The sequence below is a fragment of the Pseudorasbora parva genome, chromosome 12 (assembly GCF_024679245.1).
Source record: "Pseudorasbora parva isolate DD20220531a chromosome 12, ASM2467924v1, whole genome shotgun sequence".
NCBI classification, from domain to species: Eukaryota; Metazoa; Chordata; class Actinopteri; order Cypriniformes; family Gobionidae; genus Pseudorasbora; species Pseudorasbora parva.
In genome coordinates, this window is record NC_090183.1 from 40527644 (window position 1) to 40549235 (window position 21592).

General features: G+C 36.5%; 2 protein-coding genes across 3 annotated transcripts in view; one reads left to right on the plus strand and one right to left on the minus strand.

Moving 5' to 3' along the window:
- Positions 1 to 21592, minus strand: part of grm4 (glutamate receptor, metabotropic 4) — a 266396-nt gene that overhangs the window by 242338 nt on the left and 2466 nt on the right. The window lies entirely within an intron of this gene.
- Positions 1353 to 19328, plus strand: si:ch211-286o17.1 (hematopoietic progenitor cell antigen CD34). Of its 2 annotated transcripts, none has more exons than XM_067458523.1 (8): positions 1353 to 1505; positions 14052 to 14156; positions 14717 to 14889; positions 15032 to 15112; positions 16745 to 16865; positions 17156 to 17208; positions 17664 to 17813; positions 17918 to 19328. In XM_067458523.1, the coding sequence occupies exons 1-8, from the start codon at positions 1430 to 1432 to the stop codon at positions 18092 to 18094; spliced, it is 936 nt and encodes a 311-aa protein (XP_067314624.1). In that variant the 5' UTR covers positions 1353 to 1429; the 3' UTR covers positions 18095 to 19328. The 2 variants fall into 2 exon arrangements, with proteins under 2 accessions (XP_067314624.1, XP_067314625.1); XM_067458524.1 differs by having other exon boundaries at positions 14768 to 14889.

The window sequence follows — 21592 nt, forward strand, 5'->3', positions numbered from 1 at the left end:
GCTACAATGCTTAGGTGGATGTAAAGTATCAATCACATGGATGGCAGGACCCAAGGTTTCCCAGCAGAACATTGCCCAAATCATCACACTGCCTCCGCCGGCTTGTCTTCTTCCCATAGTGCATCCTGGTGCCATGTGTTCCCCAGGTAAGCAACGCACACGCACCCGGCCATCCACGTGATACAAAAGAAAACATGATTCATCAGACCAGGTCACCTTCTTCTCCGTGGTCCAGTTCTGATGCTCACGTGCACACTGTTGCCGCTTTCGGTGGTGGACAGGGGTCAGCATGGGCAACCTGACTGATCGTCACCCCTCGTCAAACTCCCGAGTCAAATCCATACGCTTTCCCATTTTTCCTGCAATCATAGTTATTCACTCCATCTGTTTCATAATGTTATGCCTGACCGGTGTATGTATTATATAATTGAAAACAACCATAATAAAATAAAAACTGTTAAACGTGATCAGCTATAAATATAAATATATAAAGCTTCTATTTGTACAAATATAGGTTGTTTTTATTGCTGCAGTCTAATACCTAGGTCCTATTTAAATGTTTAAACAGCAGGGGGCAGCACTGTGTCCTAGTTTTATTGTAGCCAATGAAAATATCCCAAAAAACAACAAAAATAAATAATGCTTGCTTAAAATGTAGCAACAGATACTTGCAAATAAAATAAAATCCTAAAACCCAAATATGAACATCCTCAAATCGCTAACTGTTACCAAAGTCCCTTTAGTCTTTTCTATTACTTGAATCACTTTGTTGAGTTTGGAAAGTATGCATTAACAATACCGTAACACTAAAAACTGCAACACACATTTGATTCAGGGACCATTATAATTAAAAACACTGTTAGTATTTGACATTTCTCATTCCCTTTCAGGTTTAATTATAAAATAACAATGTCTACATTCAGTTTCTCTTCAGTGCTTTACATAGATTTATGTACATTCATTTAAAATGCTAAAACACATAACAATGTTTTACAAAGGACAAAATATCTTCACAAAACAACAGAAAGTGTGTTTTTTTCCAGGGTTAAAGGATAGAATTAACTCAAAAGATAATATATGTTTTTTTACAATATGAGTTCTCAGAATGGCATCCCAGCAAGCCGATGGATAAATGTGCATTGATGCCGTCTCTATTTTGTCTTAATCTACGCTTCAAAGGTCTTAGAAACGTACAATTTGATCTACTCTGAATAAAGACACTCCATAATTACCACACAGCTCAGGGGAATGAAGAAAAGAAAAGAATAGAGTGGAACAGTGAGCGTCAGAGAGTGAAAGAGAGAGGGGGAAGGGCCACACTCGGATCTAGAAGAGCACAGGCATTGGCTTCATCCCTCGTGTGACACTCTCAGAGTAACAAACCTAAACCTCAGGCGCTCTCACACACAGTCAGGACCGCTCGCTCAGGATGGCGACACAGAGAAAAAGCCACAAATCCTCAGATGTTGCTTTCTTAGTCTGTATTTTTGCTGTCTTATTTCAAGGTGAGTAATTAACTTTACTTTAGTTCTACTGCAGATGTTTGAACTCAAGATGCTGTGCAGCTTTAAGGGAGGGGCGTGCCCTACATTAGCATTTTGCTGTTAAAAAGGTTTGATCTACTCCAAACTTTTAGTAGCGCTTAGAAAGTAACAAGTGTAGAAGTTTCAGTTATCATGCATGCATTTCTCTAATCCGCTCCGCTGGTTGGCTTCCTACGAGGCTACCACACCCCTCTGCATCACAGTAATACGCTTTAAATAAAGTTGTTGAGCTTCCTCTCAAGTTAATGGCTTGAGATCAACTGAATCGCTCTCTTCCACTCAGTGTATCTGTGCATAAATTATATCACCAGGTGGCCGTGTGCGCGTCTGTATGTGAAATAAAAAGTCCATCTGTTGTTATTCCATTAGGCATAAAGAGGATTTTGTTAATTTGGCGGGTTTTGAAGCATCCAGGTGTTTCGAAGACCCTGGGCAGCAAAAGTTGTGGACCGTATGATGTAACACACACATCTCATACTCAAGAGACGGAAACAAACATTGTTGTGTACATTATTATAACCGCAAAGAGCAAATGCAGAGGTGCAACATTATTTTCTGAATCAATATTTATTTTTATATTAATACGTCTTAAGTTTTAGTAAAATATCTAAGCCTATTTGAAAAGTTCAAACAACTTTCAAAATTGCATGAATTATTTAGATTTGCTTTCTTTTAATATAGAATTATGATTTTATTATTATTATTATTATTTACTTTATATTCATTGTTTTTATTGTTTGAAGCCAATATCAAAAAAAAAAAAAAAAAAAAAACATTCTAACAGAAACTTTGTACTTTTCAATTCAATGCATCATTTTGAGGAATATAGTTTATTACCGGAAAACAAAAAAAATCAAATTAAAGGTTAGTTCACCCATGAATTACTCACCCTAATGTCGTTCAACACCCGTAAGACCTCCGTTCATCTTCAGAACACAAATGAAGATATTAGTGTTGAAATCTGATGTTTCAGAAAAGCTTTCATTGACACCAATGTCATTTCCTCTCTCAACACCCATAAAGGCACTAAAGACGTCGTTACAAAGCCCATCTCACTACAGTGGCTCTACAATCATTTTATGAAGCGACGAGAATAGTTGTAAATAAAATGAAATGAATAAAATAAAAATGAAAAAACAACATATGTAGTTATGTCCGATTTCAAAACACTGCTTCATAAAGCTTTGAACTATTATGAATCAGTGTATCGAATCAACAGTTCGGATCGCCAAAGTCACGTGAGTTCAGCAATTTGACATGCGATCATGAATCATGAATCAATACACTGATTCATTAAGCTCTGAGGCTTCAGGAAGAAGTGTTTCGAAATCGGCCGTCACTATATAAGTTATTACGTTTTTTTGCACACAAAAATTCTTGTTGCCTTATAAAATGATTGTAGAGCCACTGTGAGAGATGGACTTTTATGAGTGTTGAGAGAGGAAATGACATTGGTGTCAATGAAAGCCTTTCTGAAACATCAGATTTCAACACTAATATCTTCATTTGTGTTCTGAAGATGAACGGAGGTCTTACGGGTGTCCAACGACATGAGGGTGAGTAATTCATGACAGAATTTTCATTTTTGGGTAAACTAACCCTTTAATTTGATTTGTTTTTTGTTTTCCGGTAATAAACTATATTCCTACAAAAAAAAAAAAAAAAACATTAAATTGAGAAGTACAAATGAGGTGTTTCTGGTGAAACTAGAACATTGAATAAAGAGCAGGGTTTTACTTCAGCACTCCTCCTCTCCATCTCTCGCTCGCAGCAGACTAACGGTGGGAGGGGAGAGGTTCAGGAAATTCAAACCCAAGCCGTCAAACTGCCGTCATCGGAAAGGGAGCGCCATTCCAGACCGGGAGTTACTTTTCAGATTTTGATTAAATATTACCACGGCAAAACATTTATTCCCTGTGTATTAACTTGAACGGATTAATTGCTCATCCTAAGACCAGTAATGTTCACTAACAAAGCAAATGAGATCTGATTGATTTCATGAGGACTTTAAGTCTATAAAAAGTTTAAATACTTTATTAAATATTCAAGTAAACCATTAAAAAATAAATAAAAAATGAGTGAAATAGTTTATAATAAAAAATACTTAACTATGCATCAATATGAAGAAACATGCATTTATAATTCATCATGTCATACTAGTCATTTAGTATCATGTTTATATTCCAAGGCAGGTTTGGGGCAAAGCATGAACTCCCTTACTCACGACAACCAAGAACAGATTTTCTTCTCATTGGCTTAGGTCCCATAACTCAATTATTGTAGCTTAAAGGGTGTACGAGCTCTGCTGATAATGATGCTTTGGCAGAGAGTGAAGGGGTTGGGCTGTTGAAGAATTGTCTGATTAGAAACATAAGAGTCTGTCTTTCCTCCATGTGTTTGCTGCCCTCCCCGTTTGGGTGGAGACAATGTGGGCCCCACACTCATTTACTGAGAGAGGAAGAGAGAGACTGAGGGGTCAGAGGTCGGGGGGGCATGCTGTGAGAGAGAGATGGGGGGGGGGAGAGAGAGAGAGAGAGAGAGAGGGTCCAAAGTTACATTCCTCCTTCCCTTTAACTGGATTGTTTAAGTCTCAAATTCCAGCATCCCTAAGGGAACGCTCAGTGGTGCAGCAGACGACCAGGCATCTTTTAGTCGAGCTGTGCAGAACTGAACAAAATGTTCTATATTGCTTTCTCAACAGCAGAGAGAGAGATGATAAATTACTATATGAATTTCAATAAGGTCCCTTTTTTAAAATTCTGTACTGTTCTGTTCATTTACAAAACAACAGCACTGAACAGGAAAACAGGATTCAAAGTGCAAACCTTAAGAAACGGTACCAGTATCGTCTCGGTGTAAACTACAAAAAGTGAATTTGTGAAACCGGTGACGTCATGCGTGTGTGTATTATGTGTTCAGTGACAGTCTATAGGTGTGTAGCGTTTCTTTACAAAATGACATCGCCAACTACGGGCCTGGCTGCAGAATACAGCGTTTTTAGTCAGTTTCGTGACTGTGTTTTAGTTGTTTTAGTTCAGTACCTAAAATGTTTTTAAAGGAACACTCCACTTTTTTTAAAAATAGGCTCAATTTCCAAGTCCCTTAGAGTTAAACAGTTGAGTTTTACCGTTTTTGAATCCATTCAGCCGATCTCTGTATCTGGCGGTAGCACTTTTAGCGTAGCTTAGCATACATCATTGAATCAGATTAGACCATTAGCATCACTCTCAAAAATGACTAAAGACATTATTTTTTCAAAAGATAATATTTTCAAAGATAACATTACTATTCTGTAGTTACATCGTGTACTAAGACCAACAGAAAATTTTATAGACTATTCTCTCATTCCTGTGTAATAATCAGGGAACTTTGCTGCTATGCAATGGGTGCAGCAGTGCAGTGATATTACGCAGAAAATAGTACCTAGCTATATCGGCCTAAAAAAAATTGTTTTTCATTTTCTGTTGGTCTTAGTACACGATGTAACTACAGAAGAGTCAAGTTTTAAATAGGAAAATATAGTAAAAGTCTTTTGAGTGCGATGCTAATGGTCTAATCCGATTCAATGATGTATGCTAAGCTATGCTAAAAGTGCTACTGCCAGATACAGAGATCGGCTGAATGGATTCAAAAACGGTAAAACTCAACTGTTTAACTCTAAGGGACTTGGAAAATGAGCCTATTTTCAAAAAAGTGGAGTAGTCCTTTAAGCTAGAATCAAACATTTACTGAATAAAATGTAATGTTTGCTCCGTAAAACTTGACTAATGCTAGTCGTTGTTGATTTGTGTATTACGAATGGTTTTATATGATTGTTTATCCTTTTGATTGAGCCAATCCACAAGCCTTTTTGACATTCTGGTCCCCCTTCAATGCAAGTCTATGGGGGGATTTGTTAGTCACTTAAAAAAGTTCATTTATGAATGAGATTTGAGGAAAATCTCTTTGCCTGTGGTAGTCAGAAGTGACAGATGTACTTGAGATGGGGGTTGGAGGCATATGCTCATACATCTGCTGTAGTAAAACTGATCTCTCACAGCAGCTGACGAACTGTCAGTGTTATCAAGTGTGAAGCAGGGCATGATGTATCGAGCGTGCTGTCGACTCACAGAGCTGCTGCGACGTGGGACATCGCCAAGTAGCGTGAGCAGCCTTGAGGATCACAGTCCAGATGTAGAACAAATACATAGCACTTTGTTGACACCCCCACCCCTTCTGCCTTTCTTTCCTCGCAAGATAGCTTCCTTTATTGTTTGTTCTTCCTTAAGGCTTAAAAGGAATCCATCCGATCCTGTTATTCAGCCATTCCTGGGGTTGGAATGTCGAAATGTTCTATGACTGGGAATTCCCAGAGGCTTTGAGGGAATGGCAGAGACAGTAAGCGAATGAGGGATGTAACTTCCTGTTGTGTGATGGGGAGAGTGGAGGGAACGGGGTGAAGATGAGTTGAGGAGGGTGAATAGATGTAACATCTGTGTGGAAGGGGGTTGTAGGAATGTTCCCTATGGTTGTAAGGGGCTCACTTGTAATAGTGTATGAGTGAATTGGTCTATATGGCTGTAACTTCCGGAGGTCAAATTTTTCGGCCGCTTACGTCATAGAGGAAATTCAGTAAAGTAACCATTATATTCCAAAGTCATGAATAAATTATAACAATGTATGCTTTACAATGAATAATGGTTCATTTTATAATGGATACTGTTCTGAAATAAGACTTCCTTGATGACGCATGTGGCCAACAAATGTGACAGCTAACATGTTTGTCTGTGTCTGGGCACCGTCTCGCCTTCATTATTCCTTTATAAAACAAACATGTTTGGAAAACGGTGCTTCCCTTTGTTCCGGAGCAATTATACGGAAAGAAAAATGAAAATGCGATTAGTATCATGCGAAATGTCAGAAATTTTCGAAAAATGTATATACAATTTTAACGAAATAAATTCTGAATACAAGACTTGAGTTTAAAGTATGGTAAATACTGGTAAAATGTACCAACAACAAACACATTCAGAAATGCACACTTGGTATAGCTGCCATAAAAATAACCCAAAGTTCTCTTTTAGTAGATTTCTCTATGACTGATTTCTCAGTTTTTTATATACAGTGACGTGATGAGAGATGCTGGCATGTCAAAAGTTCTACATTACCTATGTGATCCAGGGGGACATGAATGTTTTTTCCCCCTTATGTCAATCACAGCAGTTTCTTTTTAAAAGTCGGAGGGCAAGTGGCAAGCGCTAATCTATTATGGCGCATCAAAATGGCAGCTTTGAGGATATTGACAGACAAGGGCGCCAGTACTGTACGTAGCCGAAATAAGAAATGACAGGCCTCACTGGTGGGTAAGTTCAGCTCTTTGGTGATATCCAGTGCCTTCAGCTCTGGGTTTGCAGCCCCTCATTTCGTTTTCGGCTCTACACTTGCCTGTCAGTTTCTGTGAAGCGACTGCTTTTAGGACCTCGGTAAGCTTTTTTTAAAATATATATTTATGTTAGTATTTTTTGGGGCTTTAGCTATCTAACTCTGACATACCATATTTATTGGCTTCTTAAGTTGTTTGATGACTCGCATTACACGTTTTGTTGCGGGTGAATTATTATTGTATTAAGTTTAGACCCCGAATATATAAAAAACGCATACATCTACGTTTTTTTATATATTCGGGGTCTAAATGTATACAAAACGATTTTTCAGATGTATTTCTAAGAAGAAAAAATAATAATACGGGTACATACATTTTTCTTAAAAGTTCATCCAAAAATAAAAATTATTTTAGCTCTCATTCTTCTATGGAAGCTTGTTTCCACCACAGGATAAAAAAACGAACAGATAATTGCGACTTTTATTTTTATAAAATGAACCTGTTTTTTTATAAGCTCACAGTTGCAAGAAAAAAAGTCTGAATTTATAAACTTTATACAATTTATAAACAGAGATATAACAGTTGTGAGTTATAAAATTCAATTCCCTTCCAATAAAGTCAAATTCTGAGAAAAAAATACTCTTTTTCTTGCATTTGCAACTTTATATCATGCAATTCTGAGAAAAAAGTCTGAAAAAAAAGTTACAGTTACCTTTTTTATTTTCTATTCCCATATTCTTTTGTGGAACACCAAGCCATGCTTTCATGTTTGAGTAATGTACTCTACTGTGCGATTAAGAGCTCCTGATGTGATTTCAGAGCCTAGAAATGTAGACGCACCCTAGCGGTAGCAAATCTAATCTGTCTGAGCTGTAAAAACCAAACTCTGGTCAGGCCAATCACATGGTGTATAGACTCGGTGGGCGGGGCTTAACATAGAGGCAGAGTTGCGTTTGCGTGCTTCTAGTAAACACAGAAGCTGTCAAATAGCGGTCTTTTGAATCAGCTTTGACTGCGACTCTGGAAGACTTGGAGTTAAGCTTTTCTCTGAGGGAAGAACAAATGAAGGCAATAAAGTCATTCTTAAAAAGGTGTGATGTGTTCAGAGTTTTGCCGACCGGATACGTCGAAAGTTTAATCTGTCAACGACCTCTGCTTCACCTTCATTGCTCTGGTTGGTGTAGTGCTATCATATCGCGTGCAGAGGGAGTTTGAAAGACAACCGTTTATCCCGCCCCTCGGATTGAGCCCCGTCAATTGTGAGTTTCCAGACCAAACATCTTGATGTGGGTCTGGCTTGTCAGGCTAGTGATTTAATTTACTGTCAGCTATACTAGAGCTTCCGAGCAAAGTCTCAACGTGTTTGTGATGAAACTTTTAATGCTTTCAAAGTCGTTTCTACTTGATTCAATCATTCAATATATTCTCTAAACAACCATTATCAGACAAAAGTCATATGTCATATAGACTGTAGGGTTGAAAACAAGACCAAAGTGACAATATCGATCTCTTAGAAATGTATGCAAGAAAACGCAAACTCTAGAATGAAACACTTTTGCTATCTTGTACTAAAGTCCAAAAGTCACTGTTAACAGACCAACAGTAGACAAAGTGTACTGTGTATCAAAGTAGCTGTCACCTTCAGATATGCTTTCTATAGCACAAGACAACAGCTGTGATGGGCAAGTGTCACATATTGCTGAGAAATCCAGTGTTAGCATGAAGCATGCCAATCTCTATTTTATCCTCTAGGTTGTCCAATGGCCCAAAAACCCTCTTAAAAAGAAAATGCCACTGTATGCTATATAGGATATTGGCTATACATAGACAGAAGTTATTGATGTTGCATTATAAGTTCTTTAGATCAACTATTTGGTCTCAATAAGTTAAATGTGCATTAAATTGACCAAAAGTGACAGACCATTATATTTCAAATACTGTTATTTTCTATTCATCAAGGATCCTAAACAAATTCATGTTTCATGCTTATCACCACAAATATTACACAGTTTTCTACATTGATAATAATACAAAATGTTTCTTGAGCAGCAAATCAGCATATTAGAATGATTTCTGAAGGACCATGTGACACTGAAGACACTGAAGAGTACTGATGCTGGAAATTCAGGCCATCACAGGAATAAATTACATTTTAAATACAGTGGTAGCCAAAATTATTAGAACACTTGGCATTTGGGAGTCGTCTTATTGGGCCTGGATTTATTTTCCATGAGGACAATGACCCTTCTAACTATAGCCAGAACTACCGGCGACAGAACGAATCTGCTGGAACATTGAAAATGATGGACTGACCCCCTCAAAGTCCAGACCTCAACCCCATCGAGCACATTTAGGGCGAGTTGGAAAATAAACTGGACTGCTCTATTGGACATTCAAAGGAAAGCCTTTGGCTTCAGTCCTCAGAGGGAATATATTGACATACATAATGTGCTGCAATTGCTGCAAAAGGTGGAGATACCAAATATTGAAGTTTATGATTATTAAAATGAAATGTTTTTTTTTTTTTTTTTTTTTTTTTTACATCTGTCAATAATTTTGGCCACCAAACAGTTATTTGAAATTTTATTAATATTTCTGTTTTTTTAATTGTATTTTTGATCAAATAAACACAGCTTAAGAGAATCACATTCAAATAATTAATTAATTTTACCGACCTTAAACTTTTGTTTATTAAATATTATTACAGTTGCAACATTTACAATGAAACATTTTCATAAACAAAAGCAGGTTGTAGTTTATTGGATCTGCTGGAAGTTAAGCTAAAACCAATCTGTCTTGCATATAGGGAGGGAGGAAGGAAGTGAAGCAGATTAGGTGATTCCAGTCAAGGGTCAATTAGATTACTAATATGTTTCTTTGCATATACCTAATGTAATATTTTAGTTCAGCAAGCCTACTGTGCAGAGCAATCTTCAAGCTTAAAACAAACAAGAATGTAAGCATCATTACATCTGTGTTGGTTAAGGCGTTTACTCTGTGCCGCTAAATTAAATTAAATTATCAAAACAATACTCCCCTGAATACCAGACACGGAAACACACACACACACACCTAATACCACACACATTCGTCTCTGTTTAACCAATTAATGAGCAGGGAAATAAACAAAGCTGTATCAGGCTGGTAGGAGCCCAGGGGCAGTGAGTAAAAGAGTGAATACTGCTGCTGTGAGGTCATTAGGAACAAGGGCTCAGAGGAAACAATATCTGAATGGGTCCATCGGATGATTCAGCTCATGGAGAAAATAAAACCCTTGGCAGGAATTCACCTGTAATGCTGAAAACTGTACTGTTTGTCAGAAGCCACAGGAACAATTACAACTCAGGTTGTCCTTTCATAGCTCAGGAGATAAGAGCCCTAGATGGTTAGAATATAGAGCTGCTCTATGGTAAAATTGATGTGTACCATTATAAAAAATTAACATTAAGAGGTCATACTGAAATCTCATGGCAAACCTGATCACAGTTTGAGATGCTAATGCAAACTCTTCTGAAGGTCTAGACCAGGGCTGTCAAATTTAGTTTCTGAAGGGCCACCATCCTGCAGAGTTTAGCTCCAACCCAAGTTAAACACACCTGAACCAACTAATCAAGGTCTTCAGGATTAGACTGTGTCCGAAAGCTTAAAAATGCTCGGAGGATGTATTACGTTATCAAGGCACACCCGAATCCAATGTTAGCTTCGCTTCCTGTCTCCTGAGGTACCTTCATCTGATTGATGTTTAAAGGCAGCATAGATGTATAGGACTATCTTTCACTGCCTTTGATATCCCAAAATCCTTTGCATTCCATTCAGTGACAGTTGAGCTAGAAAAGAAAGACAGCATCTGAAAGTTGAGGTTGGTTCTCAGTTTGTGTGTAAATGTTTTTGACCGTTTTCCACTTCTATCTTTTCTAGATATATATTACGATTTAACTAATTAAATAAACTTAAATATAAGTTTAGTTCTCACTAAAGTTCACTCTATTTTGCTCTAGATCATTAAACCGTTAAGCTGCCACAGTCTGTCTGAAATCGTAACGTGAGGCAAACGCTGCCTACAGAGTCATTGTCGTAAGTCAGCTGCCTAAGTTTTCAGACACAGCACAAACTTCCAGGCAGGTGTTTTGGAGGACAGTGGCCCTACAGGAGCAGAGTTTGACAAAAAAGATTGTTGGAAAAAGAAGGCAAAAGTCTCCACTAATCTCCATTTAATCAAATTGCGCATGGCAAGTAGAAAACATTTGAGAAATTAAAGAGATTAGATTACATACTTCTCTCAGAATTTCAAGATAACCTCGCAACTTCGAAATATAAAGTCAGAATTGCAGGATATATAACCTCTGACATACGAGAAATAAAGTCAGAATTGTAAGATATAAATTTGCCATTGCGAGTTATAAAATCCAAATCTGAGGGGGGAAAACTGACTTTTTTCTCAGAATTGCGAGTTTATAATTTGCAATTGCGAGTTATAAACTCTGAAATCTGAGAAAAGAATTGTCCAATTCAAACTTGAAGTAGAATTGTGGAAAAAAAAGTTGCAAATACTTTCTTTTTTTCCGTTGGTGGACACAAGATTCCATAAAAAAGGACCACTTGGATGTTAAGGATAAGGAAAACTTATTGCTATATACTGTAGCCCAGGGGTGTCCAAATTAGGTTCTGGAGAGCCACTGTCCTGCAGAGCATTGTTCCATCTTGCCTCATATACACTCTTTAGTGTGTATAGTAATACATTGATTAGCTGGTTCAGGTGTGTTTAATTGGGGTTGGAGCTGAACTCTGCAGGACAGTGACCCTCCGGAAGCGGGACTTTCCACCCCTGCTGTAGCCAATATCTAAAGCAATAGTTGTCAGTCCAGTTTTACACTGTAAATTCCCTGGTTTAAAAAAAAACCTTTTCGCTAAATCAGCCACACTGTACAAAAAAAGTGTTGTTTTTTGTTGGTTTAACTTAAAAAAGTAAGTAAACTGGTTGCCTTAAAATGTTGAGTTTATTGAAATTAAAAATTTGAGTTGATACAATGAAGGAAATTTGTTTAATAAATATAACTTCAAAATATTATTGTATCTGAAACACATAAAATTGTTTTGATAAATCATGAAAATAGCACTATTTGACATGTTTCACTGCGTCATCAGAAATAAAACACACCCAATTCCACAATATGCTTACAAATCTTTTAATAATATTTTAATAAAGGTTGCCGAATCGCAAAAAAAAATTCATTGTATTAACTCAAAATTTAAATTTCAATGAACTCAAAATTAAGGCAACCAGGTAACTTTTTTTCTAAATATTTTTTTTTACAGTGCAGTTACTGTACACATACAAAAGTGAAACGTGTATTACATGTAAGTATTATATTACATGGAATGTATTATTCTTGGTGGCGCTAGTTAATCCTCCTTATAAATCTGATTTAGAAAACACTGAGGAATTTTTTTTACAAAATAACACTCAAAACCAGTTTAAAAGAAGGGGAATCGCGATTCTTTCGCCATTACCCAAATTGAGTTTTAGTCAAGACAAACCAGACAGTAGACAAATAAACCCAATTCATCCTTGGTAAAGTAGAGGCTAGCATCAGAATGCATTTTCAATAGACTTTATAAAGACAAATATAATAATACAAGCCAAAGAAATGAATGCAATAGCGAAAACAACAGTTGAATAGCACTACTGGACTACCAAAACTTTGAAAAATGCCAACATTTCGTGGGTAAACGATCAAAAGCTTGATTGGAAATAATTCACCCATTGTGAACTTTTGTGAAAACATTGAAAAAAGTGCATTGCAACATAAAAGAATTATGCAAAAATGCTAAACATTCAGTTTCATTATAATCAATGGAATGGATGCCTTGAAGCGCACTAAATCATTCTGACACTGATCTGACTCAGTGCTGTCTCACTTTAGGTTTTCACGACTATCATGCTGAGCACTGAGCACATGACCAAAGACAAAAAGAGATCTCTCTTTTAGAATAGAGTCACTCCTTTATTCAAAACATCCATGGCAGAAAATCACATAAATCACAATTTTCAGCACATAATCGTGCAAATGAGAAATGGCTCCAGCAAGATCTTTTATTTCCTGTTCCCATCTCCCTGCCTCATTTTCTTTCACTATTCTTTTCTTTTAACCTTTGACTGACTCTGTCAGTGGAGTTCAGAGGGGAGTGTGTTGAGACAGGGTCGGGGTCAGAGGTCAGGGCCTCTTGTTGCACGGGGGAAGGGAAAGGTTAAGGTTTTATTAGCTCAGTCTGTGCTGATGTATTCACATTCAGTCTATTAAATTAAATACATACAGCACATTCAGCTCACAATTTCATATGAGCGCAACCAACTCCAGCACTAGCAACATTTTAAAAGAAGCAGAAGCGATAGAAGTGAGTCAGTGTCAAACAAGCCTGATTCAAACTCACATCACCCACAATCATACACGTTTCAGCTGTTTTTAACTTATTCAAATAACTTAAATAGAAAAAACTTGTGCTTCCCTGAAATGCTAATTGGGTTTAAGTCTGTGGAAGTCTGCCAACATTCATGATTTACAGCTCAGCAAATGAAATTTAAGCCAATTAATTCTAATCAAAGGTTCTATTATCTAGATACATTTTAAGATAAATGTGAGTGGTGCTTATGCAAAACTCACAAAAGTGATGCTAGGCTGGGGTCAGATTTATGAATGTTTTTGAACTGCATTTATACAGTAAAACCAGTAATATTTTAAAATATTATTGCAATAAAAAAACCTGTATTATTAAAATGTATTTATTAATATGCTATTTATTCCTGTGATGCAAAGCTGAATTTTGAACGTTTTGAAAGATTCATATTTTTGTGGAAACGTGATACATTTCGTTCAGGATTATCTAATGAAAAATAGACCATTCTAAACATAGCATTTATTTAAAGATTTTTTTGCAACAATGTATTTATTTAAATCCTTGCTGAATAAAAGTGTTAATTTCTTTTTTTAAAAAGAAGAAGAAAAAAACTTTTGAATGGTAGTGCAAAGGAATATATGATATTTTGGTTTCATCATCTGCCAAGCAAGAAAGATTAATATATCATGACATTATGGATCCAGTTAGTATGAATGAGCTGCTCTTACTACATTTATTTTATATTTCAGCTGTGATTTGTGAAGATGAATATGAAAAGATGTACGAGGAATTGGAAAGCATCATTCGTGGAGATGGAGAATTAGTCATCCCAACAGAAAATGTGCACGGGAAAGGTGAAAAAAAAAAAAAAAAAAACTTCCATATCAAATTATTTAATAAATGAATGAATTAATTACTTCATTAATGTGCAATTTATTCAAATACCATACTGTTCAGTCTTTGTAATTGAAGATGTGTTGTATATTGTTTCTTTTCTTTTGTTTTCCCTTATTTTTTGGAGCTGATTAACATACACATTATACAACATTAGCCAGCAAACGAGAAAGAAAACGACCTAGCTATTTATGACCAAAACAGATAATGACAGGTTTTAAATTCAATTTTGCCACAAAAAAAATTAAGTTTGGATAAGATGTAATTTAAATACATACAATTTTCTCATTCACTTAGAAACACTCCCATTCGTAATCCATTTGTACAAATGTTTGTGAATATAATTTTAGTAGAATGACTGCTTTAGTATGTTATAAGGTTGAACATATAAAAAGTAGACTTTACCCTACCTCACTACACAATGACCATGTTCTCCTCATTTAAAATTAAAGTGTATGAGAAAAATGAGAATTTTATGACTACAATTAGGCAAGTAACAACAAATATATTTCCCTCACAGGAGGTTCTCAGATCCAGATTATCATTTTTCCCACCATATCATCTGATTCAGGGACATCAGAGACACCAGAAGTACACAGCAAGACCACTCAACCAACTCAACCGGACACAGAGGAGCCCACCCACACACAGACACACTCAAACCCACCTGAAAAAAACAGTGTTACTTCAAAGGTCGGGACACCAGATAATGTACCTCATCAATTTGATGTCAAAACATGAATACTTTTTTTTGTGTGTGTGCCAAAGGCTATACCCAGATTGTGTGCGCTATTAAGCTGACTTCTTGTCTTATATTTTTTGTTTATTTCTATAGGGTAATGTGGTCTGTGTGGATAAAATACCAGTGCGCTACAAATATGATGTGCTTCTGAAACTAAAGGCCTCCTCCACGTGTGTAAGTTCTGGTCTGCGTTTATCCTATGATAACTGGGTAGAATCTAAGGAAACCATATATATACCTCTATATCAGTTGCGGCCAGGGACGTTGCTAGGGGGTTGGGGAGGTAGGACAAGTCTAAGGGCCCATGCACTTTTGGGGCCCTCAGAGATCAGTTTTATTGGTAGTAACAGTACTAGTAGTAATGCAATAGAAATGGCATGGTTCTGTCCTGTCCTACGTTGCCTAGAATCACTGAGTGAGTAAGATGGTAAAGGTTTGGAACGTCATGAGGGTCATTTTCTAGCTTCTTTGCAATTACATTGTTGAGGTACGATTTTTTTTTTTTTAAGCACTTCCAGAGACATTGTGGTAAAAAGAATGTTATAGTGTAATGTGACCTGGCCATGTTTTCATAAGAATCACCCTTTTAGCACACATGCAATCTCAGACATATACCACACACACACCAGTAAAAACCCACACCAAAGAGTGATCTGCATAATCTAGAATTAAAAGTCATCATTACAGAGCTTTTAAGTTTGCAGCACATTTGAGACAAACTGCAAGATGAGTCTTCTTTTTGCCAACTGACATATAAAGGCCAATTCAAATCGAACAGACAAACGCCAACAAACAAGTTGTGCCATTGGATTTAGAATTTTATAATAAATAACTGTCGTGTTCACACTGCCTCAACAGACACCAACAAACGCTGATTGAACATGTTCAGTCGGATGAAAACAAACCCAGACCATTGACAACAGACGCCAACTGGGCTAACACACTGTTCCAACAAAACCCAACAAACGTGTTTGTTGGTGTTTGTCTGTGCTGTGTGAATTGGCCTTAAGATGTTGAAGACTTTTTATAAGTCAGCCTTTAGAGACCCTAATAAGTGTGTAATGCCATGTGCTCAGGTCTCAATGGGTGGACCGTCAGAGGCCTTGCGGCCAGGACATCAATGGCATTCCATTACACGCCATGGGCGGCGGCATTTCGGAATTCACGCCAGGAACTCTGCCAAAATACATAGTCGGGCCTCTAGGTTCAGTTTCAGAAGCAGTAAAGAGTATCTTTACTGCTTCTGAAGTATAGTAGAATAAAAACAAAAACAAAAACACAGAATGAGAGTAAATGGCTTGGGTTGAAATTATATTGTGTATGTGACTAAAGCAGATGTCAATTTCAGCTACAATTCAGAAGGAATTTGACACACTTATTCAAGTAAAGCCATAGCCAAAGATTCTGTCCCTAGCTAAAACACCTTATTTATTTTTAAGTTTGTGCAGTTTGTTAGCAATATATTTATCTATTTTAGTATTTTAATTTTTTATATACATTTTGGTGTTAAAAAATGGTGTATTTTTATAAAGCACTAACGGGATTCTTCTATTCACCAACGTTCCCTTGGAGAACTGAGATTTAGCGGAAAGCGAGGCTGTTGCTATGAACATACAGGTTTCACATTACACCACATTCCAGGAAAGAAAGAAATAAGAAAGATGGAAATATGGACAGAAGGGTTGGGTGAGAGGAAGGCTTAATGCATCTCTCCACTTTCTTTTAGGTTCATGTTATACATATGTATTTTAAATGTCCAAAATTTATTCCAAACACTTAATACAAAAACCCTTTTTTTTCCAATAGGAAGAGACTAGAGTCAGGATACAGAGTGTTCTAGAACATCTCTGTGGTGAAGATTGCAAACTTGAAATCTATCAGAAAGACAACACAGATGAGATCATCGTTTACGGAGACAGCATTGAAGGTCTGTATGGTCTTCTTGTCATGTATTTGCTTGTTTTATATTATTAAAAAATATTCCACAAAAACACTATCAATCCCTTTCCAAATATACATCCATCCACCCACCCACCCATCCATCCATCCATCCATCTATCTAAGCCAATCTAAGTATATCTTTCTTTTCTGCTCTGCAGACTACATTTACTGCCAAAAATACAAATTATAATTTACTATATTTTGGGTGCATGTTAAATATTTTCCAGTGCTCTGAACAATCAGACTAAACTTGTCCTTTTTTTCTGTTTCATGAAGCTGATCCTGAAGGAATGGCTGGAAAGTTCAACAACGACAACATTACCGATAAGGTCAGCAACAATGAAAACTTTGTCATGTAGCTAATCAAATATACAAGATGAAAATGAGAGAGTGTACATACACATCCAAAAGAAAATTACATTTAAATGAAGTGTGAAATAAAAGTAAGTGTAGCCTTGTACATCTGCTATTGGGTTTTTGCATAGCAGTGGTTTAATAAAGCGTTACTCCCAGATTCCAGACCATGTGAATAATACGCACCCTTTTAGGCCTCTGAATCAGAAACACTACATATTTTGCCATGTGGTTTAGTTTAGGCCTGAGTTAGGGTGAGGTAAGGCTGCAGCTCATTATGAGGTAAATAGCTGTGCTGACAAATCAGATAAACACACCCTATGATGCTACACATAAACTTAATTCACACAATATTGGAACACAATGTTGTAAAAACTACCTTCCAGGTAATGTGCCTGCCTAATGTGCTAGTAATGGTTTGTGTCTTTAGGTGGAAGTCGATGAGGCGGTGTCTCGCAAGGGCCATCACTCGAAAATTGTCCTGATCTCTCTTCTCATTACGGGTTTGCTTCTTGCTGCTTTGCTAATAGCTGGATACCTTCTAAAGACTCATCGAGGACAATCGAAAGGGCTGCGTCTGGTCAGTGTGACGTCTAATCACATACCAAATGAATCAAAATTAGGCTTGGGGTAGCGCCAATGCTCTGTAAACATAACCAAGTATTGTCTCTTGTCTCTACCTAGGCTGAGGACTCCTTCCAAGTGGATCAAGACAACCAAGGCAACACACTGCTGTCTGTGGCTCCTTTGCCTCAACAGGAGCCTTTAGACAAGCCCATCATCAACGGAGAGTCTCCAGACTCACCTCCCACCAATGGACACTCCGCCACCCAGACACAGGTGGCCGATACTCCGATGTAAGAGGCACGGAGTCAACGTCAATCCAATGACCAGTTAGAGTGAACAAAAAAAACATCACGGGTTACCATATCAACATTAGGGTTGTGAGGAAAACAACAGCTGAGATGATGCTGAGAGAAACAATGATGAAAGTATGAAAAAACTGTAACGTGAGAAGACACAACGTGAGAAAACACAAATAAATCTGCTCCAGATGAGCCTGAAATGTTAGCAGCATATAACTAAACATTCAAGACACCACATCTATTATATATAAACATCAAACATTTACACTTTCAAAAATGTTCAAACAAAAGTGCAAATATTCTTTAGAGAGCTTCCATGCCAAAGCTTCTCTTCAGGAATTTGTAAACAGTTTAGATGAACCAAAATCTCAAGTACACATTTTCAAGTCTACAACTGCTGCTCTACGTACAGTAGTAATGGTTAACAATAAAGTATGTTTGTTAACATAATGCATTAAGTATCATGAAACAACAAACTTTCAAAGCATTTGTTAATCTAAATTGATGCTCATTTCTACAAATACGGTATATATTTTAACATATGTTGCATGAATGAACATTAAAGTATCATGAATGAAGAAGAATGAACAATAGTGTATTCGTGAATTATCATCAGCTTGGATTAATAAATGCTCTATAATGTCAAACTTGTTGATGATACAAAAATCATAAATGTTAATGAATTGAACCTCATTTTGTCCTTAAATTACCAGGTATTTCACAACAGTTTACTATTACAGGGCTTTTGGTTATCAACCCTGGCCTTTCTCTGATATAAATGCATCAATCGCCTGTGTTAATGTTTTCCATTTGCTACTCTTTATTTGATTCATTTCAGTAATGTTCAGGATTTTGGTGCATTTCAGACATTTATGTATTTGGCAGATGCTTTTATTAAAAGCATACAAAATACATTTATTCAGATATACATTTATGTTTTCTGGAAACTTAACTCAGGACCTTGCCATTTCTAGCATTATGATCTACCAGTTGAACCATGAACAATTGTGTAATAAGTAAAACGCTTAAGCGGCAGATAAGTACTGCTAAAAACTTTGAGTGGGAGACGTCACTCACTAAAACACATTTGCATGTAGATCTTAACGGTAAAGACTGAGGAATCACTGTCATCATCATCACATTGACCAGATACGGTTTTTGTAATTGCCTATATTTTTATACAAAGTATATTTTGTTTTATACCTTTTTGGTTTGGTGTTTAATGTAGACATTCAGTTACTCATTGGGGGTGGGGGGTTTGGGGTGGGGTAAAAAAACATGAATATTTAGGATTGTTGTTTTGTGCATGTAGAAGTACGTAAATGGTTGTATTGTTTGTATTGTTTCATTTACTGTGGAGAAGCCAAAGTTCTGAACTGCTACAGAATAAACAGAATATTCATAATGTTTGACCACCATATCAATGATTTAGAGTGATTAGTGTATGTTTATTTGCTGTGATTATTTTGGCATGCTGAGAAATCTTGAAAACTTCTATTTATGTCCCATTTTAATGTAAACCCAGACTGATCTGCCAATGATTTGATTTCGCCCGGCAACTCAGTCTGGAAACCTCCACTGCTTCTGTTCCACTTTAGCGGGAACCAATCACAGACTGGCTAATCCACCTGATGCGCTTTTGGTGGGTTTAACACAATGAACGATAGAGAAGTTATAGGACGTTGCCCTTTGATCATGCCTCTTGCGGTCTGATTGGCCGAAGACTATCCAATTGTGTACAGAGTCATTTTAATTTTTTAATTATGCTCATCGATCACACCTATGTTGCAGTAGAAAATGCATAGCAGACTCCACACACCAATGTTTAATATTAAATCAAGCTTAGTCTGGTGATAGCCAGACAAATTTTAATGCCTAGTTCTGTCATGAAACTCTAGATGGCGCAGGCTGATGGGTCCTTAACGCAAGCTGATAATAATTACAACTAACTTATTTGCACTGCTGACTGGTCCATGTCTGTAGCCAATGAGCATGCGGCTCAACATTTAAATAGCAGATCACCATTCTCTATAGCAGTTTGCGGCACACTTTCAATTCCATTTAAAACCCTCCGCCTTCCCCAGCTCCAGCTATATAGATCTGCAATGGTATAATTGATATATGCTATTTGTGCGGCAGCAGCATGTCTTACATTCTCACAGCAGCGTGTTGTGTATGTATTGGCAGTAACAAGCTAAGTTGCACTAAGTTTGCAATAGCAAACTAAGCAAAAATAGTGATATATTATATTTACACCAATGTTTTTTTAAACTTTTTCAGCCCAAGGACCCCTTTATCTTCCAATTTTTTTCTGAGGACCACCTACAGAATCCACTCTAACACACGCCCCCAAAAACCAACAAAATAGGAAGGATAAGCTAAATTTAAGTTTAATATGCAACTGTTTTAAGTCAAAAACTAATTATTCAAACACAAATGCAATGATATGATCAGAAATTATTATATACATATTTATTTAATTTGAAAAAGTAAACGTGAAATGAGTTGCAGCTTAATATGAACAACAAACTGCACATGTGAAGAAAAAAAAACTGCAATTAAACACACTGTAACAGCCTAGGTCCCACTTATTGCCATTCCAAAGAGCCATTAGTTTAAAACTGAGGTGGTTGGTATAGGAAGTCTATGGTTGTAACTATGGTAACAATAAAATGCTAAAAAGAATGTTCCCCTTAATGTCCAATATCACTGAAATTACTGGGATTTTACACATGAAACAAAAACTAGTACATTACAAAACTAATAGATCTGTGGATTTTAGATCCATTTTTATGTTATTAAAACAGAATGGCAAGAACTGTTTCGCAAGTACATTAAAAATCTACTTAAATAAGTGATGATTTTATAAACACTTGCCTAGTTTAGGTCATCTTTTTGCGGACCACTAGGGGTCGATGGCGGACCACACTTTAAGAATTACTGATTTACACCATGTAAAAGTAGTTCTTTGCACTATGTGTAAATAGTAATAATGAATAAGTAATTTATTCTTTATTTTGACAGATACATACTATTTGCACCTCAGTATTGTTGTGAATAAACAGGACACAATAATAACAGTGTAAATTATTATATTTATTAAAATTATTAAATGGATGCCACCTTAATGGAACAATAAAAATCCTCCCTACACCTATCCATAACCCTACCCAATAAATGCTTTTATTATTATTAAACATTTCGTTAAGCACTTTAATTCTACCTCTTTTAATGTTTGTTTTAAAACATTTTCTTACATTTTTATTGAAAGTAAATGCCTTTCCGATGTGATATGTGATAAGAAAAGAGAGAAGAGTGAGCTCTGCAAAAGGCGGATTCGAACCCGGGTTGATCGCGTCAAAACCTAGATATTTAAGCCTTATGCTTTACTTATTATGCCACTGAAAATGTTGAAATACACCCGTTTTTTTATATAAAATATATAATGTTTCCAAACAGGCATGTTAGGTGGAGTTGCCAACCAGGCACACTA